This window comes from Pseudonaja textilis, chromosome 3 (assembly GCF_049901715.1).
Source record: "Pseudonaja textilis isolate UNSWEBS1 chromosome 3, rPseTex1.2, whole genome shotgun sequence".
NCBI lineage: Eukaryota > Metazoa > Chordata > Lepidosauria > Squamata > Elapidae > Pseudonaja > Pseudonaja textilis.
In genome coordinates this window covers 83877767-83903797 of record NC_141992.1, presented here as the reverse complement: position 1 = coordinate 83903797, position 26031 = coordinate 83877767, and the positions used below count along the sequence as shown (strand labels likewise).

Below are 26031 nucleotides of genomic sequence, written 5' to 3'. Positions count from 1 at the left end.
AGCTTAAGACTGAAACCTTCATTATGAAACTAGGATTTTGATGTATACTCTTTCTTCATTATTTTTCGTTTTGTTTCCAATTTTATATTTAATTTTGAAGAAAAAGTAAAATAATTACTTTTTAACACTAATATTCAAACTGTAATTAACTTGGATAGAATAGCCACTCCCTGCTTCCTATCTATATTTAATCCTCTAAGGTACCTACATAATAGAATATCAAGAAACTAAATATATTATATACATATTGTTCCACTAGTAAGGCTGAGAAGATGGAGCAATAGATGGCTTATATTGCTAGATATAATAATGTTAAAAGACTGAGCTAGCACTATATTAACTTTTTTTTTTTGGATATATTTTTACTTTCTTCAAATGTCATTCTTATTCTGTATATTGGTTGCTATATTTCATTTTACACAGAGAGATAGCTACATACAGTACATACATATATTCATGTATGCATATACAGTACATAAAGATAGATAGAGTAGATAGATAAATAGAGTAGATAGGTAGGTAGTAGGTAGGTATATGCATGGATGACTAGATAGATGATAGATAGATAGATAGATAGATAGATAGATAGATAGATAGATAGATAGATAGACACATAGACCAGACCAGATCTCCTCCCCATAAGCATCTTATAGAAATCACACCGACATTACATGCATTGTGATGTCATGTAACTCATGGCAAACATCTCCCTCTACACTACAGACATGCAGAGCTTAAATCCACATGATTTTAAGAAATAGATCCTCATAAGGAGAGGAAGTGCACATTTGAATCAATCAAGTAAAAGCAGAGTGTTTTGAGTTGTGGTTAGATCAGTTATTTGAAAATCAAGGACAATGGCCTTCATTTGGCTATATATCTAAATGGATAACAATTTTTTTCACTGAGTGGAAACTCAGGAAAGAAAGAAACTACAGATTGAATCTTTGGCTCAAATATCTTGCCTGCTGGGCTACTTTTATTAGTCTGTCTCTCCTGCAAGGATTTACAGACTCAGCATAATCACCAAGGTACTTTTTAAAGTTAAAATTAGAAACTTTTATTAATTACAATGGTAGCATTGTATGCTTCGCTGAATAGAGGTTTACATCCTGCTAAGAGCCAGATTGGTGCCTTGGTTCTGACAAAATAATCACAGTCAAGATTGAAATAGACGTCAGTTCTATGAATACAGTTAATGTGCTAATTTCTTATTATGCAAATGGAAGCCACAGAGCAGCTAAGCAAAATATGGGGCTAGGCAAATGGGGAGAGGTCAGCTGAGGCTGAACTTGTTTTTCCTTGCCACAACGGACTGTATTTCTGAAGCTGCTTCATGCATTTTAAAGGCCCTGCACTTCAAAGGAGCGGGAGGAGGGGGAGAGACTTCTTTTGAAATGCAAATGCTGGATTCAGATGAGCAATTTATGCTGGCACTACGAGGGGGGGAGTGCCCCCCCCTCCAAATCCAGAAGTTGCTCTGGGAAGTTTCCCCACCGCTGCTATTTGCATAGCATGGAACAAATGTATTAATAGCATTCACAACCCCGATATCCATCTTTGTCCTTATTGTGATACGTTATCAGTTATACAAAAAATACATCCTACCAGCTGAGCTCTATCTATGGCGGTGGGATTTTTCAGGTTAAGAGTTGGGGCACTTTTCATTTGCAATTGTCAGTATTTCTGCTTCCTTAAATTCTGCTGGTGCCCTTTCTTCACACACACCTATACAGGTAGGCGTTCAACTTAACAACAGTTCATTTGGTGACTGTTACACCACCACTGAAAAAATGCTTTATGACCATTGTAGCATCTCAGTGATCAACGTAATAAAAATTCAGATGGTTGGCAAATGGCTCATATTTATATGACTGTTGCAGTGTCCCAGAGTCACCTTTGGGGGCCTTCTGACAAACAAAGTCCATTTGGGGAAGCCAGAATCATTTAACAATTGGGACAAAATTGACTTAGCAAAGGTCTCATTTAGCGAAAGAAAATTTGGGCTCAGTTGTGGTCGTAAGTCGAGGACTACCTGTAGACATGCACATATTTTCTTCTGCTCCTGGAAGATGGATCTAACACAGTTCAGCTTGCTTACTCTGTGGACTTTCAGTCATGGTCTTGATTAAAAGAGGCCTCTCAGAAGAGAAGCCTTAATGGATTGTAGCAAAGGAAGGGGCTTTGAAGTAGCTGTCTGTTTTGCTGAAATGAAAGAAGGATTGGCAACCCTGCACAACTCATTTAAGGCACTCCCAATCAATACTGAGAGAAGGAAGATCACGCACTGCCTTTGATGAAGTTCTTTGCTGGCTTCATTGAAACGAATATCAAGGGAAGCGAGGCCAGAGCAGTTTATGGAGAAGCATTTTAAAGGCTCTTACCCATGAGAGCGCATAGGCAGTAAGGTCTGAATTTCTTTCTTTATCGTAATGGCATATTTGGCCATTTCAGTAATATATTCAGTACCCATTGGAGAAAGAAAGAGTGAAAATTCATGTGGTTTGAATTTCAGGTGGAGGTGTGAGATTTAAATGATTCCTCCTAAAGGAAGATCTTTCAAATAAACAAATTGAGCAGCCAAGAATAATAGTTAATAGGACAGGAAAAAAGGAAGCTAAAGAGAATATTAAGAACAGCTTCAACAAAACTTTTTATCTGATAACAAAAGAAATAAGGACAAACTACCATCAGAGTATGAAAATACATGTTGTTTATTAAAATATAAAGGCAAAGGAGATAGTTTTGCTAGCCAGTTTCTGAATTATTACAGTTCTGTTTTTCTTTTTCAAAGTGGCAAAACCTCTTTCCAGGAAGATTGAGCTATTTTAGAGAGTTTTCTCGTGAACTATCTTGCCATCTTTCCTTTATTTTTAAGGGTCCGTATTGTGGTTATGCTATTGTGTTTTTATTTTATTTGTTTACCTTGGTTGTTTTAACTTGTACTTTCTAAAATGGGCTGGTGAGTAACTTTTTGGTTGTAGCAGCGTAGTAAATAAAGTAAATAAATAATCTGCCCCAAAGCCCCGATTAATTTGCATGAATTTTGGTTGACAGGGATTACATGGCAAACCAGGTCCAAGAGGACAAAGAGGACCCACAGTAAGTTGATATATTTTTTTTGGCTCTCTGTTTAATAGCATTATTAGTCCTTGATATTATTGCATGCATTTTTTTCTTGCTATCCACACTGTGGTCAGAAACTGTGGTGTTTATTTAGTTTACTTTATTGTCATTGCACACTGAACAACGAAATTAAATACCATCTTCAGTGTACTATACAGCAGAATTCAATAGAGTTATTTCCCTGGATAGAAGCTGTTTTTCAGCCTATTTGCCCTTTTTTATTATCCTGTACCATTTGCCAGATGGTAATAGTTCAAAAAAAGGGTTCCCAGGATGAGATGGATCTTTGAGAATGTTTTGAACTTTCTTAAGGCAGCGGGAGCTATCAAGCTCTTCCAAAGAGGGGAGAGGGCAACCAATGATGTTAACCCTCTCGAGTGCTGTCCTATCTGCCACTGTGCAATTGGCAAACCATACAGAGATGCAGTAAGTTAAGATACCCTCTATGGTGCAATGGTAGAAGGTCACCAGCAGTTTTTCATTCAGTTGTTGTTTTCTGAGAAGCCTCAGGTAGTATAATCTCTGCTGGGCCCTTTTGACCAGTGCTGCAATGTGAGCACCCCAGGTCAGGTCCTCTTTTATGGTAACACTCAGAAACTTAAAACTAACCACTTGCTCCACTCTGTCTCCATTGATAAACAAGGGCTGGATGTGTGATCTGTTCCTTCCATAGTCCACTATAAGCTCCTTGGTTTTATTGGGGTTCAGGACCAAGTTATTGTCTCCACACCACAAAAGCAACTGGTCCACCTCATCTTGGTAGGCAGAGTCATTCTCCCCCCATCCCCCGGAGATGAGTCCCACCACTGTTGTATCATCTGCAAATTTAGTAATAGTATTACTAGTGTGAGTGGGAATGCAGTCATGCACATAAAGAGTATAAAGTAAGGGACTCAACATGCAACCCTATGGTGTATTTTATATTATATAGCCCTTTATATTCTCCCATGCAACAATGCTCAATAAAAATACTAATTACATATTTTCTCCCATTTACCAGGGACCACGTGGATCGAGAGGTGCAAGAGGTCCAACTGGAAAACCCGGACCAAAGGTAATTTTGACAGAATTCAGTAACGAATTCTGAGTTTAGCTTTTTGTCTTGGGGCAAACGCCCAACTCATTTTTAAATAAATTGTGTTTTTTTCCCCAGGGCACTGCTGGGGGTGATGGCCCACCTGGTCCGTCTGGTGAAAGGGTAGGCAAAGAATAATGTCTATTTCATTTTCCTTTTTCTGGGCTCAGTATTTCTCAAGTATTCCCAAATTATTGTGTGCTGCCTGTGACACCAATTTGAGTAGCACTATATCTCACAGAACGGACGATTTGCAGGAGGATTTTTCTCCCCATTGTGGTGAATGAGGGAAATTGTGTGAGTGGGATGTATTCACATCTGCTTTTAGAAAAGCAAAAGAAGCGGGCACTTTTGGGACATTTTTCAGATCCCTTGTATTGGATCTGAAACCCTAGCTTCCTTTCTGCTGAGTGGATTCTTCCCCATGGGATTATTGAAAGGCAAGAATTGTGCCACCATAGAAGAGATTTATGGCTTATTGCTATGCCAGTGTCTATTGTGTCTTTCATCATAGCCAGATGTTGCAAAAGGTAGCAGCGGCAATTAGAGATGGATGATTGAGAAATTTGTTTAGATTGCAATTCACAAATGGAAACACACCAATTTGCCGAAATGAACATATTTCCAGATGTTGGGATGAGTTTGGGAACTTTCCAAAGATTGCACATAAATACGTTGCTGAGTGAAGAACCCAACATATGAGGACTAATAGTCCTATCTCTATAGACAAATTTCTAAGCTGTAGTCTTTTTTTCCTGAAAAATGTTGTGACATAGAGAATTTCTCAGCTTAGTGCCCTTTAGACTTCAGTTCACAGAATATACCACATTATCAATGATGGCTAAGGAATTTTGGGAGTTACTCCCGGAATCGGGTGATTGCCAGAGTTGAGGAAGGCTTGCCTGAAGCTTCAAAAACAGAATGTCAGATGGAACATTTGAATAGTGGAGTAAGAGGTGCAACTTTATTCCTCCAATGCTACTTCTTTATTCTTTTGCATCTCCCCAATAATTCTTGTCCATGTCATCCAATTTTAAATAGATTGTTAAGTTGGTTTGAGATTTGAGAATGTGTTTTGGGATCTGTAGCTTGAATCATTAGCTACGTCCTATAAAATTTTCTGAAAATGAAAATGGAAAAAGCTTGTTCTGAGTTCCATCCATCCAAGAAATTGATTTGAGTGAAGCTCCTTAAAATTTCACTTGCCAACAAGATTGCCCTTCCGAGCTTGCTCATAGAAGCCTCTTGAATGTCTTTCATTTTCCCGGTGTCTGCCTATAGGTGAACCAGAACAAAAGAGGGCAAAGGAGGCCTATGTCAAACATGGATCTGGTTCATCCCTTGCCGTTTAAATTTATAGGGTCCATTGAAATACTTCTTCCAGAATTAATTTTATCACCCTGTTTATCTTCCAATGCTCTAGTGCAGGCTCCAGCTGGCAGGCTGAGCATTTACAAAAAACAACAATGAAATGATCACAGCTTTTTCTTCCATCCATTCTGTATTCAATTGACTGCATCCTGTTTGAGTGGTAGAAAAACAATATAAGATTTTCCAGAAATATATATTTTAATCATAAAATGAAATGGGCATGATTTTACAGTAATACCCAAAGGTAAACATCACCCTTCTGCTAAAAGACTATTTGACAAAAAAGATTGTTAACCACCAAGGTCTGGAAAGCTTTTTATTTACACAGAGAATATATTAGACAAGTCTATTTAAAATATGGTGTCTACCTCGTAAGGCACTTTTCAGCATGTTGTGAAGTTTTATAGTCTTTGTCATAATCTCCGTATTTTATGATCCTTGTTGACATTTGCTGGGAAGGTAATAGATGAGACAGAGAATAGTTGATGCACTACCCAAAAATTTATTTATGTATGTAATGGATTTATAGGGCCGGACAACTCAAACAATGTGCTTGTGTCAGCCTTTCCTGAGCTTTGTATTGTCCAGATGTTTTGGGCCAGCTCCCGATATCTTTGGCTAACGTGGTCTCAAATAAAAAGGTTTAGGTTATATTATATCAGAAAATGATGTTATCTGTTTATACATTATTTTATTATTATTTTGTGCAGAAATAATATATTTACAGCTGAGGCATACAAAGAAACATGACTTGAACTATAAGAGGACGAAATTTGTTAATCAGATCTGTTTATATTATAGGGAAAGAAAGAAAAGAAAAAATGTTTGTGAGAAAAAGTGAGGGATATACAGGTCTAAATAAAGATGAAGCCTAATCTTATGAAATGGAGCTGATGAGCATAATGAAGTTGTAGACTTAATTCAAACAAAAGGGCTGAAATATACTGTGGTCAGAAAATATTCATTGGCGTCCTCTAGATTGTATGTATGAAATAGAATGTATAGTTGACAGAAATTGCATTGTGAAACTGAAAGAACCAGGAATGAGTTCTGGGTAAGAATGTGTAACAAAGTGAATGAACTAGAGCACAGGTGTCAAACTTGCGGTGTCACGTGGCCATCACCCACATGACATTTCACAACATTTTTTTCCCTTCATGGAGCATCTGGCCTGAGGTCCTCCAGTTTGACACCCCTTGCTGTATAAGAAGAATGATGGAGGCAATTTACAGAGAAATCTTTATGCTCTGAGGTATTTACTAAATGCTACATACGGAACAAAGGGGCATTTTGCAAGCAAATGTCCTAATCATCTCAGTCCTGGCTTCTTAAGTAGTATGTAAGACAGCCACCTCTGCTTTCTCAGGAGTTTGATTATGCATCCAACAATTAGATCAGGTTGGGTATCAATATTTGATTTTAATACTCTTCACACTGGGTTTTGTAATAAACCTCCAATCCTTGATAAAAAAAAATATAGACTTTGCCACTGTTCATTCACCCAGTAGACCTGGCAGTAACAGTAGAAACCATTAATAGCAGATTTTTTACAATAATTGTAAGAGTCTGCCATCAGTGATTTCTATGTTTGCAAAGAAGGCAGGGCTGATTTCTGGTCATTAAAAATCTTTACTTCTTTGTTTGGCTTTCTTCAGATTGCTAATCTACTTTTCCACTGAGACCCAGAAGACATTAGATGTGATTTTTCAGAAACTTAAAATTATTTGCAGAATCTGAGCACTCCCTTCCCTTGCTATCACTTTCCTTTGCCTAAGCAGCCAAGTACAGTTTGAGGAGAAAGAAAACTTATGAACCATCCCATCCCAAAGATCATGTCAATAGACTATAACTTGGTTCTAGGAAGTCAGAGTCTTGGTAAATGCCAGTACTCCCACATTTTTTGTCAAAAGAAAGATTATTTTTAAAGCGTGGTTAACGATTTTTTCATTCTGAATACTATTACTATTAGAGATCACTTCCCCCTTCCTTCCATTTCTAAACTTTTTAAATGGCTTCATTTTTTGACTAAATTGAATTTTAGTGGATCCTAAAAACTAATTTGAACAAATATTTCATTGCCTTTAAACATGTATTACAGAATATTTGAACACAGGATTATATTCTGTCATTTAATCATTGCTCCTTCAGCCTTAATGAAGTTTAGTAATAATATTTTTCATGTCAGGTTAGACACTTATCTGATAGAATTTATTTGGATGGCCTGGTAATTTATTCTGAAGAATTATACTTGACTGGCTTCACTAAAGCAATCAATATGCTGAAATAAAAAAAAAATGTTCCTTGAACTGCCTGCATTGCATTTTCTGAGGAACTGTAGCACTTCCATATAGGTGGGCCTTCTCCTCAAGCTGAACTCTAGTTTCTTAATACATTCCCTCCTTTCTAAATTTTGAGGAGATGCAGCATTGGAGGGTGGGATTTTCTAACTTTTATTCCCACTTTATCGTTGATTTTGAAGTTTGGATGAAAACTGTAACGCCAAATTACCAGAAAGGAGGACTGTTCAAATGCTTAACAAGATTTGTTCTCTCTCACCTGTTTGCTTCCTAGACCTTCCTCAGCTATCCAGATCTCACTCAATGGGATCAAGAGATCCCATTGTTATTCAGACTGTTGCTTCTAAAATTTCTCAGGGACAATGTTTCTGCTTAGTGAGGGTTTTGTAACATTATCTCTGCCCTACACCCAGTGGTGGGATTCAATTTTTTTTACTTCTGGTTCTGTGGGCATGGCTTGGTGGGCATAGCAGGAGAAGAATACTGTGAAATCTCCAGTCAGAGGTGGTATTTGCCAGTTCTCTGAACTACTCAAAATTTCCACTACTGGTTCTCCAGAATTAGTCAGAACCTGTTGAATACCACCTCTGCTTAGACCTTTTATTCTGGACAGCTATTGCCAGCAGAACCAAAATGCAATGTTTTTTTAAACCAAAAGCAAATTTAATCAAGATGCTTTTCATCACTGGTGCCATCTCTTTCAAGGAACTTCATACCTTGAATGGGTCCCAAGAAATCATGAAATCTACAAATGTCTCAGAAACTCATTCAGTACCAATTAGACTGAATTTTCTCCCGTTTTAATATTAACCTATATTTCTAGCTTATAGAATAAGCAAACAGGTGCTTTTCCACACAAGCCTGACAATTGCTGCCCATATACAATCTGAAACTTTGCCCAAAAGCACCCAACTTCACAGTTTCAATCTGTGAGACTCCACAAGTGAGAAATTTTACATTTCACTGTACTTAGCAAATTTGCACACAACAGGAGCAAGGCTTGTTACATGTGGGCTCAGGTAGGTGACTTCAAGGGGATCTTTATTCATCTTCTTTTGAGGGAGGAATTCACTATAAGGCTAGTAGTAGTTTTATAGTTTTGCTACTGCAATAATCCCACTTGACATTTGGACGTATTTAAGGCTATTTAAGGCTACTTTCCTTCTGTGCTCAATCCCGAACGGCCTTGAGAAAGCATCAAGGCCTGTGTATGTTTCTGTTATGTCTGCCACTATGCAACAACCAAATTGGGTTTTTATTTTATTTTATTACACCCCTCAAAGGTCTGGACTCTGTATGTTGTCATCAGTTTTTCTCTAAGATAGCGTTTGAGACCTCCCTTCTGCTCCAGAGACTGCTTCTTTGTTTGTCTATCATGTTCTGCAGAGCCATGCCTAATCATCTCATTTCTGACAGAGACATACACTTCATGATCTATTTTGAAGCACTTTTTTTCAACTGTTAGGTATTACATTTCATTTTTCACGGGGAGATTGCTTGCAATCTAACAGGGAGACAGAAGGAACAAATGCTACCTTCACTTTTAAGTAAACAATCAATGCAATCACATGCCTCAACCATTAAAAAGAAAGAAAGAAGAAATCTGATTTTAGTAATTATTTAATTTCCTAGTTTTCCTTTGTTTCTACCTGACACAATTGGACTCTATTGTACTGCACACGTTTGATATTTGATATTTGTGGTCTTTGGCCACAAATTAACCTAAATGTATGTTGATGAAGTGGTGCATTTCTTCAGACAGGAGCTTGGCAGATGTGTTTACAATATATAGACCTACTTATCAGAGATCTCTGTCCTTGAATGCCCGCTTAGACCTGCTTATAATTCTTGAAATTTGAAGCACTTTTTTGTTCAATTGTTAGGTATTAAATTCCATTTTCTACAGGCTGATTGCTTGCAATCTAACAGGGAGACAGAGAGAACAAATGCTACCTTCAATTTTTAAGTAAACAATCAATGCAGTCACTTGCCTCAACCATTTTAACATATTGAAGGGTATTCTTTTGTCCAATTTGTAATGTGAAAATAAGAGTTGACTACGTAAGAGAAACATAAAAATAAGTTCAATGCACTTAAAAGTAGTTAATTAAAAACATAAGTAAATTAAAATGTAAGAATAAATGGATGGATGGGTAGATATAAAAAGGAGTGTCCAATATGAAGATAGTGTGTTGAAATAGTCTTATAGAGATAATGAATAAGAATGAATTGCAAAAGATGTATATGAAAGAAGAGTGAATGTGTTGAGGGGATGGAAATGATTGGAACGATCTGAAGAGACAAAGTGAAAGGACAAAAATCTAGCCTTCTCCAGAAAGACAGATGTTTGCACAATTTGTCCAAAGTAAACAAGGGAGGGAGAGAGGTACAGTGCATATACTGTATGTGCTCAGGTTGTACATCACTGAAATGTGTGAAATCAAGTTTTTAACCCTTCCAAACAGGTATGAGGGCAGCAATTCATAGATCCAACTTGTGTTTGTTGCTTTGATAATATCTCAGCATTGAAGTAACATACCATCTCTACCAATACACATCCACACATAAATAATAATGTATAATAATCTTTTTCATGTAGTCAAGTGAATACACACTATCAACAGAAAGTTTTGTCAATAAAAAACTCTATTAATATCCTAGATTTTTGAAGTATTTATTTTACACAGTATCGCTCAAAAAGAATAAACAGTAGAGGACAATAAATCACTTGTAGTATTTGTCAGTGGATATGTGTCAAAACAGCATCAAATTTACCCAGAATTCAATTTTCTTCTCAGTTTAGGACAAGGGCACACTTTTTACACTGTTATATCTCTTAGATGAAACCCAAAATTTAAGCATGCTTGTGTGCACAAATATTTTTCTACTTTTGATATAGCAAATAAACAAGTACATATTTAAGAAGAAAGAAGACTATTCAGAAAAAAATTGAAATGGAATATCTAGTTTGTCAAAGATCTCTTTTTATTACAGGAATCTTCAGTAACACAATACCATCCCAATATATTGAATTTCAACTTCCACAGTAGCAACATGGCCAAAAATTATGGAAGTTCCAACCCATTATGGAAGCTCCAACCCATTAGGGAAGTCCAACCCATTAAAACAATGTTTCTCAACCTTGACAAACTTTAAGATATGTGGACCTCAACTCCCAGAATTCCCCAACCAAAATCTTAAAGCTGCCAAGGTTGCATTAGAAAGATATTAAATTAGAAAACACTAAATTGAGGACGTCTTATCTACTGAATCATGTTTTTCCTATTTGGTAATTATTCAAAGAAGAAAACTGAGTAAATATGAATAAAGAGAAGAATAAAAGTTATGCCAAAACATTGAAATGGGAGAGAGAAGAAAAAAATAGATAATTAAATTTTGAAATAATGTCTTTTCATAAATTGGTTTCTATTTCTCTAATATTTTTCCATTAAAAATAGTTCTGTTACATTTTTTGTACTATTGCACATTTGTATGTAGTCCTCAATAAAATTATCAGTATAGATGAAGAGGTAACAAAATGAGGAGCTATTGTATTTTGGATAAATATTATTTCATCAAATAGGAATTAGCTTGATTCTTTTTGAAATGAGCAAATAATTAAATGTGATAGCTTGGGATGTAAGAGAATAGTTTTTGGGTTTGGCACGCTTAGAAGAGGTGGAGGCAATATAAAGCTTAACAGACTTTATTGCTAACTTGTAACTCAGCTGTGGCTAGCCGCGGCTCGTGGCAGCAGCTGAGAGAAAGAGAGACAACTGATCCCATTTGACAGCTCCTTTTATACAGAGCTGTTAAATGGTCCAGCCAATCAGGGGTTTCTCCGGCTCCCCCTTAAACTGCAGACCGGAGTGAGGACTTGCTGGTTGCAATACTCCTTCCCCCTGGCTCTGCGCAAGCATAATACCTCAGATGGGCAAGGCGATGCCTTACTCGCTCTGAACACCTTAGTTCTGCCATTGGCTGCTATGTGGGAGGATCTGTTGCCGGACTGGTGTTCTCCCCTCGGGGTGGTGTCAGCTCTCTTCTCTGAGCATTCTTGGCTGGCCATGGAAGGTCTTCTGGTGTTGCCGGAACCTCTCTGAACACCGGCGAGTGGTCTCTGGTTGGTGTCATAGCTTCCCCAGGTAAGTCCTCCGCGAGAGATCACTGGTCAGGAGTTGGTCAGATAGGGGCCTTGGTATTGCTCCATTCAGACTCCGTGGCCTCAGTTTCCCTATGGGCTGGACCTGTTGGGGCACTCCAACGACTTCTTAGCTGGTCCACATGTCGGCGCCATAATTGTCTATCCGTCAACCTTACACTGTATGATTTGGGGCCTGTTTTCTGCTCAACCTACTCAGGCAACCATAAGGGATTCCCTACGTAATTTTGGGAGTAGACCGGGTCCCCAAGCCTAAATTCCCTTGCCTTGCCGGATGAGTCAAGGGGCGCCCTGGGGGCATAATTATGGTGCCACCTGTTTAGGGTTGTGCGAAGTCTCCTTCCCATTAATAGTTTGGCAGGGGTGAGGTTGGTGGCTGTGCTTGGCGTGGTGTGTTGGGTAAGTAGGTACTGGGCTACCCTGATAGACCAGTCCCCTTCCGTCATTCTCCCCAGGGAGTCTTTTGTAGATCTTACAGCTCTTTCTGCAAGGCCATTGGAGGCTGGATGAGATGGGGAAACTAGGGCATGTCTGATTCCTCTTTGGGCCAGGAACAATTCAAAAGTGGATGAGGCGAATTGGGGCCCGTTATCTGAAACCAGAGTGTCAGGGTACCCATGGGAAGTGAAAATTTTGTCTAAAGCTCTGCTTACAGAATCTGAAGTGGTTGATTGGAAGAGGACCAGCTCTACCCACTTTGAAAATAAATCTACCACAATTAAGAAGTTTTTCCCTTGCATGGGGCCTGCCAGGTTCACATGTATTCTAGATCATGGTATTTTGGTATCTTCCCACTCCCCAGAAGAGGCAGCTGGTGGGGCAGGCCCTGGGCCACCCCCTTCGCACCCAGTCCATGACTTTAGACAGTTGTATGTCTCTGGTGGTGGCATAGGTGATGTCATTGGCTGTAAGAGGCAAATGCAGATCTTCCAGCAAGAACACAGAGGCTGAAGGGACAGGATCAGTGACCAGAAGGGGTAAAGGGCACCTGCTTAGGGCATCAGCATGAGCCACATCTTTGCCAGGCCTGTAAGTCAACTTATAGCTGAGAGTGGCTAGGAAGATTGTCCATCAGGTCATTCTTGGGGAGAGGATTTGTGGGCTGGGCTTGTCCCCTGCCAGGATGCCTAACAAAGGTTGGTGGTCCATGATGAGCTCAAACTGTTGTCCATAGAGGTATTCATGGAAACTTTTGACTGAGGCCACCGCAGCCAATGCCTCTTTATCTATTTGGCTGTAGTTGCGCTCAGACTTGGAGAGTGTTCTAGAGAAATAAGCTATAGGGGCTTCCTGGCTATTTGGCAATTTATGACCTAGGACTGCCTCAATCCCATAAGGGGATGCATCGCAAACTAAAATAAGGGGAAGAGCATTGCTAAACTGAATGAATACTTTGGTTGAAGTGAGGAGGGATTTTACTGCAGAGAAGAAGCCCTGTTCCTTGGATCCCCAATGCCACTGCGTCTTAGAGTCTAATAGTCTATGCAATGGTTCTGCTACAGTGGCGTTGTGGGGCAGGAAAGAGCTGTAAAAGTTAAGTAGTCCTAAAAAGGCTTGTAACTCAGTCTTGTTCTGAGGGACCGGGGCCTCCTGGATGGCCCGTACTTTGGATTCTACAGGGTGAATTCCCGTGTGGTCAATATGATATCCAAGGAAATCTATCTGTGAAACTGCAAGGATACATTTTTTTCCTGTTTAATTTTAGCCCAGCCTGTTTAAAACACTGGAGAACTTTTTGTAATCTTTCCAAATGTTCCTGTGGGTTGTCAGTAGCAATGAGGATGTCATCGAAGTATGGGATGACACCCTTGATATTGTATAACAAATGTTCCATAATGGATTGGAATATGCCAGGGGCAACGCTGACACCGAATTATAAGCACTTACATTTGAAAGCTCCCCTACGCGTAATGATTGTTTGGGCCTCTGCTATCTCATTGTCCACTGGGAATTGCTGGTATGCTTGAGTCATATCCAGCTTGGTAAAAATGGAGCTTTTTCCCAGGGAATGGAGCAGGTGCTGTATGATAGGCACAGGATAAGCGTTTGGTTGGAGACCCTTGTTTATCATGAACTTGAAGTCAGAACAAATTCTTATGGAGCCATCTCTTTTCAAAGGTATTACAATGGGAGTTTCCCATTTAGCAAAGTCAATTGGCTCTAAAACCCCTTGCGAAATCAATTTGTCAAGCTGGGCATCCACTTTAGCATGTAATGCCAATGGCACTCTACGTGGTTTGAGGTGTATAGGAGCAACATTAGGATCCAGGTTAAGGGAAATAGGAGTGCCATTGTAGCAGCCCAGTTTGTCATTGAAAACTTCTGAATAGTCAACAAGATGTTGCTGCAAGTTGTGGGGGGTATCTGCATTTATTCCAGTTACTTGGAGGCCTAGGGAATGGAACCAGTCCAATCCCAGTAAGCCAGGTAAGTTCCCACTTATGATAACTAGTGGAAGGTGACCCTGAAAATTGTTGTATTGAATATGGAACTTGCCTGTTCCGAGGACTGGAATGGATTGTCCTTGGTAGTCTCTCAGGGTCAGATTGCAGGGGCTCAGCTGATTCTTGTGGAAGTCTGGTAGCAGATTCTGTAGTGTCTTCCAAGAGATGAGTGACAGAGATGATCCAGTGTCCACCTCCATCTGGCAGGGGCTGCCTTCTAAGAGAAGATCAACATTAATTTTATTAACATTGAAAGAATAAGTCAGTGACTCAGCTCTTTGGAATGCTTTGTTGATGGCATAGCATTCCTCTTTGGATTTGAGGTTTTTTGGTTGATTGAGATGTTGAGATGGCAGGATTGTGTTTCTAGGTGCCTGGCAGATTCTAGCTATGTGGCCTTTCTTCTGGCACTTTAGGCAGACAGCATTTCGAAAACAGAAAGTGGCTCTCAGATGGTTTCCTTCACAGCTGAGGCAAATCAGCTGTGGTGTAAGTTGTCGGCAGGAAAAAAAATTTCTCTGTGTCAGCTGGGGTGCTTGAAGGCGATTGATTGCTTCTTCCTCTTCATCTTCGCAGTAGGTGTCTTTGTAGTGGACTGCAGGTTGGATTGTACCCCGGGAAGACTGCTTGGTTTTTTGTATTTCGGCTGCGGATAAGTTGGATAGTTCAGTGGCTTGAGCTTCTTCGATGGCTTTCTTCAAGTTGAGATTGCCTTTAGCCAGAAGCCGTCATTGTAGTCGAAGGTCTCTCACCCCTCAGATGAGCTGGTCCAACAGCATATCATCTATATGATCTCAGAAACCACATTGCAGGGCAGCTGAATGAAGAACTGCCATGTATTCACTTATGGACTCGCCCTCTGCTTGGCTTCGTCTTCTGAATGCATGGTGGCTGTTGAGGTAATTCCCTGTGAGCGCATACAGGGAGACGTATTGAGAGTAGTGTTTGAATAATACACACTGCACACAGATACACTGTACAATAAATGTAGGTTTTTACTTCCAGAAACATTTAAGCAAAGTTCAAACAAGCAGTCCAAAGGCATTCACAGGTAAGATCAGTCAGTTTTCAGTCCAGGGATAATCCAATAACAAAGTCCAGTGTCAAAAACAGTTCAGTATCAGACTTACATCAAATCCAAGAATAACAGCCAATACAGGAACAGCAAAACACTCCAACAGAAGGAAACAGAGAGATTCACTGAGACACACTCTCTTCTGAGACTAAGACTAAGACTAAACAACCCAGGTTTCTGGCTCCATGTTATGGCCGTTTGAGAAACCACACCCAATTACACTTTTGCATTTTCTTAAAGATACAGTTTTAAAATGTTTATCCTGGTTTATATATTTCCAACCCAAATACCTGTTGGGTGACTTATATTCCTAACAGCGGCGGGCGATATGCGATGACTTCAGGGCATAGTGATTATCGAGCACCTCTTGAAGTTCTTCCCAGGGAACAGCCTTGACTGTCTGAGGAGCCAGCAGCGCGGTGGCGGTGTCGAAAATGGTGGCCCCGCAGAAACTCAAGAAATAGGCTTTCTTCCTGTTAGGACGGATGTCAGATAGGTTTGCAGCATCCATGACACATTCGAACCTATTGATATACAATGTCCACATCTCGGAGGTTGGCTGAAAAGGTGGAAAATTTGGCAGCACTGCCATATCTTCGCTCGACAGTGACTGCTCTAGTGACAGCTCTTAGTGACAGCTCTTTTTGTAGTGACTTCAGCCATGTGGTGCTCTCTCTCTTTGCCTCAGGAATTGCCTCAGTTCGTCAGCATCCCATCCTCATTACCACTTTTGGGTTTGGCACGCTTAGAAAAAGAGGCGGAGGCAATATAAAGCTTAACAGGCTTTATTGCTAACTTGTAAGCCAGTTGCGGCAGCAGCTGAGAGAGAGAGAGAGAGACAGCTGATTCGTTTGACAGCTCCTTTTATATGGAGCTGTCAAATGGTCCAGCCAATCAGGGGCTTCTCCAGATCCCACTTAAACAGCAGACCAGAGTGAAGACTTGCTGGTTGCAACAATAGTATTCAGGTTTTTTATTCAATGTGTAATAACAAACCAGTGTTGTTTACAGAGTCAGCTGTCATTTCAAAATAGAGGCCACATATATTCATAATCTCTGAGTAAAAAACAAAGTAATAAAGGCAAAAACCTCAGATGTTATTTCTTTTAAGATTATTTTTAACTTCAGGCAAGCATTCTTCTTCATTTGTAAGCAATTTTTGGCACCTTAATTTGTTTTCAGTAATAATCCTATGAGTTGAGTATAACAACTGAAGATCACATGATAAAATCTTGGCTGAGTAAACAACTGTCTCAACATAAACTATATATAAACAGATTCACAAATTAGCAGGATCCTGTGTCTTGTGTTTTGCCCAGTTTTCTGCTTCCTGTACACAGAAAGAATTCTTCCTAATAATCCCACAGACATTTCTTGTGATGCAAGAGGCAGTTGTAATTCAGCTCTTGTTGTGTATTTCATTGTAAGTCCAGTCTACAGTGAAGATTCCTGTTACTTCCATAGATGGCAGGTTCAAGGAAACAAATCAAGGTTCCTCCCCCCAATTTTCTCTTTAATATATGCTATCAAACATCTGTAATTAATAGGGGAGGAACTGAAACATTTACTATAAGATTGCAGCGGTATTTGATTATCTGGGAATAAACTTTATATTGGCCACCAGATTTTTTTTTCCAAGCAAGCATGAGTTTGCCCCACAAAGCTAAGTGGGGGTACCTTATTTATTTACTGGATATTAATTTCCTTGTTTGATGTTTACCTGAGCAGCTGACATTCCACTAAAATAAATTTGTTTATATTGAAACTCTGCTAGATGGTCTTGAATTGTGGTCTGTATACAATATTTACACTAGGGAAGGGGATGTTTCCCCAGGGAAGGTACTTGTTACTGTGTTGTGATGCTACAAGTGGCCAAAAAATCACTTAATTTTTCTGTTACTGAACCACAAAGTTTTGCCTGACACACTTGGACTGTTCTTTGTGCTAAATTGTGATGATGCTTCTACTAATGCCAATTGTTTGGTTTGTTTCTTTGATTTTAGGGACCACAAGGGCCCCAGGGACCTGTTGGATTTCCAGGACCTAAGGGACCTCCTGTAAGTATTTGTCTTAAAATAAACATAGGATGGAAAACATTGAAATAGATAGTGATTATTGAGCATTTTTATCAACCTATTACATGTATTGTAAGAATATTCTAATCTACTGAGAAAGTAACAGAAACAGAATTAGAGAATTAGTCCTTCCAATTCTCTTAATGGACTTGCCTGTTTTCATCTGTACTCCCTTCTGATTGGGATAAAATAACTGTTGTCATAGTGTGTGTGTGTATGTGTTTATTTTTCTTCAAGTGACAGAGATCTGTTTCAGAAGAAAAACTACCTTAATACCTACTCAAGCACTTTAGATATATTCAAACTCTCCTAATGATATTTCTTCAGAGGCATCATTTGTGAAAACCCCATGTGGAGACTATCATACCCTGCTGTTACTCTACAACACTTTATTAGTCTAAGTAGGATTCTGTATGATGCACCAGATTTTCTAAATATTGATTCTGCATGAGACTTCTGCATTGTGCGAACTCATCCAAGCCCTTTAATCCAGCTTCATTTTGTCTGACTTAAGTATTGAAGATTACTAAATACAAGCATTCCCTCTGAAAGCAGAGCTGCTTGATATTTATGATGGTTTATGATGTATCCAGTCCTTCCTTCTGTCCCAGATTCAATTCAGAAAAGCTGGATGAGTAGCTAAACATGAGCTGATTTTTCTAATATCAGCAAAAGTAGCACAAACTGTAGAGGTACAAGTCCGAGGCCAATGTATGCTCTCAAATGGAGACCTGAATTTAAACATCACAAAATCATCTCAGAACAGTTTTCTGTGTAGCAAAGTACCTAAAGCAGGGCTGGTTCTGTAGAACAACGTGCTTACAAATTGTGCTCGCTGTAAACTAATAACAAAATAGAAAATGCCTGAAAATGAAGCCACAAAAGCTATGCAGATAAACATTAAAAGTAGGCAGCCTGCAATTATTTTATTATCTTCTCAGAGAACATGTGTCTTTGAATAGATTAAAAAAAACAATGGATAAATGACTTAATGAATGTTATGTTAAAATGTATGTTGTTATCTTGAGGTAGTTTTAGTTCTGTGGCTGAACTCCTTTGCTGTGTTTTTTTTTTAATGTCACAAACCTTTTCAATGCCACTGCAGGTCTTTAAAAATGCTGTGTTTTTGTGTAAAGCCTTTATGAAAGACAATTTGAAAAACTTGATTATTGGGAATTATCTATTAGGCCTTTGCAAATCCTTCAGACTTGGGTGCTTTGGGACTTGCCACACATACATACAAATCACTGCTTTTTGAATTTCTATAGCAGCTGTGCCTTTTTCCAGATTCTTGCTGTTTCTTAAAAGGCTGCTTCTAAATATGTGCATGCTCAGATAACTTCCCATTATACACCAATGTGTAGTGCGTAGCTTTCTCCGCAGAGGAATCCAAACACCACTAGAGGTCACTCTCCATCTCTTTTACATTAATCCCAACCCCCAAATGATGAAAAGGATGGGAAACTATGTGATCTGTTTTTGGCATGCTATCATCAAAAATGAGTGCACCACTCATACTAGCTGCATTATTGACTTTAAAATTTAAAATTTTCATAAGTGGAACCAAAGCATTAACTGAACTAATGCACAAGCTTGCAGAACGCTTAGGCTTCCATTTAGCTTGGTGGAATTGATCAGTGCCGTCCGAATCAGTGAGAAGCATTGCTGGCTTTTCTGTAATGCACCTCCTAGGGAAGAAGAAGCCATTGCAGAGTTCTAGTTGTAGATCAGGTTTGCACTGGGATAAACCAACAGCCAGGCTGAAATTGTATTGAAATGTTCTAGCATCTCCAAACAACAAATCAATTCATAGTATATTGTGCCAAAAATTGCCAAGCTTTTTTGCATTTGACATTTAAAATCAAACAGGTGCTCCCTCCACTCACCAGAAATGAAAGTACAACATTACATGACCCAACGTTTTGCAGTCTATTCATGACACCCTACATCAGTTATCTGACATGGTTACTACATTTTGCTAAATGATAGTTAGGCTCTGCTTCCCTTTTTTTAATTGAGAGAATAATTAACAGAATTTCCCAGTTTCACTTTAGGGATCTGAGGAGCTATCATTTCATTACAGAATGAAAGTTACAATTTCAAGCACACAGTTGCTTCCCCAGAGGGAGAATAACAATTTGGAAGAAAGTTTTGGCAAGATGGCTGGCATGAAAAGTGTTTAACACAAATTTCTTGCCAATTCTTCGAGTCGTATCTCTAAAAGTAACTTTTCCTTGCGTCTATAAATGTACACATCTTTATTTTCACATTATGTGAAAATTACATGTACTCATGTGCAAGGAAGGAAAAACAGATTACATCACGCTTAGAGATAAGTGAAAACAAATGATGTTGGTGTTGTTAAGACTCTTCATTGCCTTTGGAAAGATTGCTATGAAATTTGTAGTCATAAATTCATAATGAAGAAAGAAAATAAAGGGGAAAATTCACAGAAAATAATAGAGCATTGTAAAGTTCTGTCCCTTTATCCTAATAAAAAATCAAAGGATAGTAGAGTTTAATCTCCTTTGTATAGGAATGAAGTAAGAAAGATTTATGGTAACCCTATAACTTTAGTGTTATGTGTAAAAATAAATGCACAGTATATTGGAATACAACATAACTGTCTACAGCTGGCAGCCAAAATACTGGCATTAGATGCCCCAAGAAAGTGATTCCTGGAATTTGAGAAGGCCCTTGCTGATTGTAGATCAGCTCAATTCCCCAAACCTTCCAGCATTTTGATCTCTCCCAGTTCAAGCTGCAAGAAAACTTATTTTTCTCTAACTTACTCTTCAAAGATACAGGAGTGTGATTTCCAGTTCTTACTTCTCATTATCAGAAAATCAACCAAGGTCATGCCCAGATCAACAAAGCACAGCCACTGTCTCAGTAAGAGGACAGTAAGTTTGAAGAACCAGTTTGAAACACAGATGTGTCACTAAGGTGACTAACTAAAACTGATCTTTTTTTTTTTTTGAAGTGACATTTCATTTATTTTGTTTTCCACTGCAGGGACCACCTGGGAAAGATGGCTTGCCTGGGCATCCAGGACAACGTGGTGAAACTGTAAGCATATTATTTATACAGCATAATGTAGCCCTTTCCACACTCCATTTACTGTAACGTGTGTCTGTTAAATGGAGGAAGAATCCAAATGTGTTCATTATTTTTGGTCTGAGAATTAAAGTTATACAAAAGTATTGTTGTGAATTCAAAACACATTTAATGGTATTTTGAAAACCAATTAAAAAGTGCTTTCAGTTTAAGTGATCCTGATGTACTACCAAAATGTATTTTTGATGCTAATTATGCTGTATGTTGCAAATGTTGTTTTAATTAATCTTGATTTTATTACGATTATCCCTGCTGAAGTCAATGGAAAATTACAGGTGCATATTTATATTTGTATATGAATATGTGTATATTCCTAAATGAATGAATGAATGCATAATATACCAAGTGAGTATAATCCGCATGTTAAAAACCAAATGTATAAAAGGCATTTTAAAACTTAAAAATCAACCTCCTTTAAAAGTACAAAACAATTACCATCATGCACAGAAATGCTGTTTCGGGAAACTAAGTTCTGTAGCTCAAAAATACTGTGTGCTCCCTAGTCTTATATTAATTGCTTTCCATATGCTACTTAAACTCTCATGTCTGTTTGTGACCTTCGGTTCAGTGAAACAGTGGATTATAGGCAACAATTTTAGAAACAATGTACGTTAAATGGGCTAATTTATAGAATGCATCCAAAATCTGGGACCCATGATTTCCATGGGACTAAAATTTGGGGAAGTTGTGGCATTCAGCTGTGGTCATCAAATCATCATCTCCAATGCTCCCTGCCAGCTTCCCATAAGGAAAGTCAGTGGGGAAGCCAGTGAGAAGTAGAAACTGCTCCCAATCCCACTGTTGTTTTTTTTTGCCTGCCCTTGATGATTCTATTTCTCTGTTTAAGTCAGGAAATATCTCTGAAACAATGACCCAATGGGTTGCCAGTTGTCTAGTGGAACTATAGATGTCACAAAGGAAGATAATAATACAAACTATAGTTAATTTAAATCTGAATTAATTTAAAACAAATGTATGCTTTGGAATGTGACCCCCTGGGACCCCATTCAAAGGTCCAGTGTGGTCTTATATTTAAAAAAGGGTTTCATCCCATCCCCAGACTGAATGTACCTGGAGAGTACAAGATTATGAAAGGAAGAATTGGATTCTTTTAGGACTTTAAAAATGCAGCAACCCTTGTAAGTACAAGAAGTTTGCATTTTTGTCTACCTCATAGCCATCCAAAGGAATAAGGAAAAGCAAAAGAGGACATCAGAAGATATCACTCAAGCAAATGTGTTGATTTGCGTATTTGCATGGGGATACACGTAAAAAATATGGTACCATTTCTGAAACAACATCTTTGTGCATGAATTGCTACTACAGATCACAAAATCCATTTGTCTCCACATCACATCTTCTTTCATTCTGAGGCAGCATTTGATGTTTGGCAGCTGACATGGTAGAACATCATGAAACTGAAATAAATGTCTGTCATCACTACTGGAAAAAAAATTAACAAATTGAGCAAAATATACTTTTTTCCTTCTTTACCTATTTTCCTTCCTTCCTCTGGTAGTCCTTCCTGTCGACTTTCCATTGCAAAGGTAGTAACATTTAGGAATGTACTGTATATGGTAATGTGCTTAATGGTATTCCACTGGAAACAGTACCTTATCTCTGCCATTTTGCATCTTTCTCTTAACAGTGGAGGTTTCTCACACCATTGCCTACTGTCAAATTCCTTTTTTCTGGTCCCCAAACTAAACCAAACAGGTCGATTTTGGCAGCTGCAATGCAGTCCTAGGCTGCATTAACAGAGGGATACAATCAAGATCATGTGAAGTGTTAATGTGACACTAATATAATGCCTTGGTAAAGCCATACTTGAAATATTGCATCCAGTTTTGGTTGCCGCAATGTACAAACAATGCCGAGACTCTAGAAAGAGCACAGAAGAGAGCAGCAAAGATGGTTAGGGGACTGAAGGCTAAAACATACAAAGAATGATTGCAGAAATTGGGTATGTCTAGTTTGATGAAAAGGACTAGAGGTGATATGATAGCAATGTTCCAATATTGAAGGGGCTACCACAAAGAAGAAGAGTCAACCTATTGTCCAAATCACTTGGAGGCAGAACAAGAAGCAATGTATAGAAACTAATCAAGGAGAGAACCAACCTAAAACTAAGGAGAAATTTCCTGACAGTTAGAGCAATTAATAAATGGAAGGACTTGCCTGAAGAAATTGTGGGTGCTCCAACTCTGGAGGTTTTAAAGAAGAGCCTGGACAACCATTTGCCTGAAATAGTATAGGGTTTCCTGCCAAAGCAGGGGAGTTGTAAAGTCCCTTCCAACTCGGTTATTCTGTTAATTAGAATAGAAACTTTATGCAAATGCAGAAGAAAATGCAAGCAAATTACTGGTTCATGGAAGTCATAATGTGGGGTGAATCACTGAGTTACAGTATTTACAAATCCATGTATAGAACAATGATCAAGACAGTGGATTTGTCATTTAGAAGAAAATGCTTTAGGAAATCTTTTTCTGCCCACCTCCCCTTTAATAATAAAAAAAAATCCAACCATTTATCATTCTTTGGCATTGTTGATCTCTTTCTTTAAATGATTGATTTACCACAGTGCTGTATGAAAACATCCATCTTTCTGTGGCACTTCCAGTAGTATTTATATCAAGTATTGCAGAATTATAGGTCCTCCTGGATTTTACTTGAAGCAATGGTTCAAGGCAAATTTGGAACACCTTAAATTGCTAAACGTTTTAAGCATTCTAAGAGATAATGGAAGGAGTTTTAATGCAAAAGTGTGAAATTTTCTTAAAGTAAATTTCATGCAACCCTATCTATTCATACAGAAAATATTTACCACAGTTCCTAGTTTATTTATAAAAAGCAACCTAAATATACACATCTATCTTTCTTATTTTCACAGTTATCTCTTTAAAAAAAAAAGCAAATGAAAGTTTTAAGTAGGAATATGCAGATTTTCAGAAATCCACTTTTTTTGTTATACATTTTGGCAGAACAGTTTTCATTCTCTCCTTTCCCCACCCCTTTCCCTCATGGATTTATTTATTTATTTTGTACATTCTGAAGACATATTTATAAAATTGGATGGGATGAAAGGAGGTTTTCATTCTGTTGTTTTAAAACGCTTATTATGGAAATAGTCTCATCTTTTTAAAAAAAAAACTGGTATAATTGAAGAGAGTTTGACTTTGAAAAATATCTCTTCTGGGATTTCCTGGAACCATTTGACTGACTAACTGACTGACTGATTGATTGATTGTCATTTATGGTACTAATTCCATGTCTTTATTGCAAGTCCATGTTTCTTCTTAGTCAGGACCTCTTCCCACTTTTAAAAATTATTCACATTCTGAAAAGAACTTAAATGGATGCATTTATGGAATATTTATTTATGAAATCATGTAAAAATAACAATATTAAACCGCTAGAAAAAAAATTTTTTTTCATAAAAAATAAAAAATTGTTATAGTTTAACAAATAGAAGCTAATAATGAGAAGAGTAACATTGTTCTAAATGTTTGCAAGCATCTTCAATATCTGCCAAATGATTTTGATTTTTTGGGCAGACTCCTGAGGAAAATCTTAGGGTCCCTTAGAAATATTCAAACTATATTTTAAGAAACACAGTCTTAAAGTAATCAGTTGCCTTTCATGGACTGAATTTAAGTATCTAAATATTTTCACAGAGTAGAGCTGTACAGTAGAGCTGTACGGATGTTGTATGACATAAATAGTTTATTCCCCTAGTGTCAAGCGATACATCATACGGGGGGTGGGTGGGTATAAACATGGAAGCTCCTGTACAAACTGGTACTTGTTCTATGGGTGTAAAAGACTCACCCCTTGCAGGAGTACATACAGAAGCTACTTCTTCCAGACATTTATGCTGTGTTCATAAGTGCACCCTGGAGAGGAATAAATGACTGTTACTTTACTACAGTATTTTTTTTAAAAGAACACTTAAATATTCAGTATAGCTGTGCCAGCCTGACGGCTTTTGAACACATGTATCTGAGTTGAACTGAAGGATTGTCATTTATGCATCTACAGTAATTACTTTCTCACAAAGTATCTGATCTGTGAAAACTATCTGCTCCTTTGAACCATACCACTGGAGGAGCTGCGCTCAGAATGATTGGAAATGATAGCTCTTTGAAAGAGTCTTCAATATTTTACATTTAAAGAGGCACGGCAATAATTGAATTGAAATAGCAGTCTTTATTCTCGGAAAATACAAATCCTCGAAGAAACCCCTGATTTCCCATCCTCTCTTTAACACTGATCTGAAATGTTCCCAAGTAGGCCTAACTGTTGAATGCTTTATTTTGTAGGGTTTTCAAGGGAAAACAGGCCCACCAGGCCCCGGTGGTGTTGTTGGACCTCAGGTACAATGTTGCTGTTTAACTTGATTGAATGAATTTATAACCCACTTTCTCTCAGGAAGGTCAAGGTGTGGTGTACGCTGAGATCTCCCTGCAGTAGTAATCATCTGCCATAAGTTATGCTGAGAAAAATTATCATTATTATTTGTTCAGCACCATAGTAACTTTGAACAAATCGTTGTAGGTTAAGTTTTAGTTTTAGTTTTGTTGGAAACAAATGTCAAGTGAAGGTTGAGGTTTTCCTGAGAAAAAAAGCCAAAGGAATGTCAAACAAAAGCTTAGAAATTTTGATAAAATTATCTCTCTATTTATTTCAGAGGATTTCTTGCATTCTTGTTGTATAATCCAGGGAAAACATCTGGGAATTATTATTGGAATGAGCTGCTGTTTGTCCAAAATATGGCAATTAGAATTAGAATGAGCTCTAAAAGAACAAAGTGTTTAACTCTACTGTTATAACAACTCTATATTTCATTTCCAAGTACACCTCAAGGGCAGTTTATGATCTTCACAATCTATAAACAGATTGCCACCATCAGAATCTCTAAAATACAATATGAAATTGCCTGGTCTGAAAGAATACGGCCACATCTAGAATTGACATTGTAAGTTATTGAGGTCACGTAACATTGTCCTTAATTACCACACCGCTTAATGATGGAATTGCTACTCCTTATTATGGTTGATAAGTGATGACTACTGAGTTGTCCCCATGGTGATATCCACTGTGCATCTGCTGTGACCATGGTGAAGCCAAGCAGCTTTGCAGAGCCCTAATGAGGCATCTTAAATAAATATTTAAATTTTAATATATCAAAGGTGTTAATTCATTTCTGGTGTGAATTAACAGCAGTAAATATCTTTTTTCCTAGAAAACCTTAGGATTTAACTGGAAATACAAAACTTAGGTGGGAGAATT

General features: G+C 38.1%; 1 protein-coding gene across 3 annotated transcripts in view; it reads left to right on the top strand.

Annotated features, from left to right (window-relative positions):
• Window positions 1-26031, top strand: part of COL11A1 (collagen type XI alpha 1 chain) — a 269505-nt gene that overhangs the window by 157317 nt on the left and 86157 nt on the right. For all 3 annotated transcript variants that reach the window (XM_087930269.1, XM_087930270.1, XM_087930268.1), the window contains 6 exons: window positions 3058-3102; window positions 4127-4180; window positions 4280-4324; window positions 17554-17607; window positions 20641-20694; window positions 25062-25115. In XM_087930269.1, coding sequence (XP_087786395.1) covers window positions 3058-3102; window positions 4127-4180; window positions 4280-4324; window positions 17554-17607; window positions 20641-20694; window positions 25062-25115 — 306 coding nt within the window. The remainder of the gene's footprint in view (window positions 1-3057; window positions 3103-4126; window positions 4181-4279; window positions 4325-17553; window positions 17608-20640; window positions 20695-25061; window positions 25116-26031) is intronic.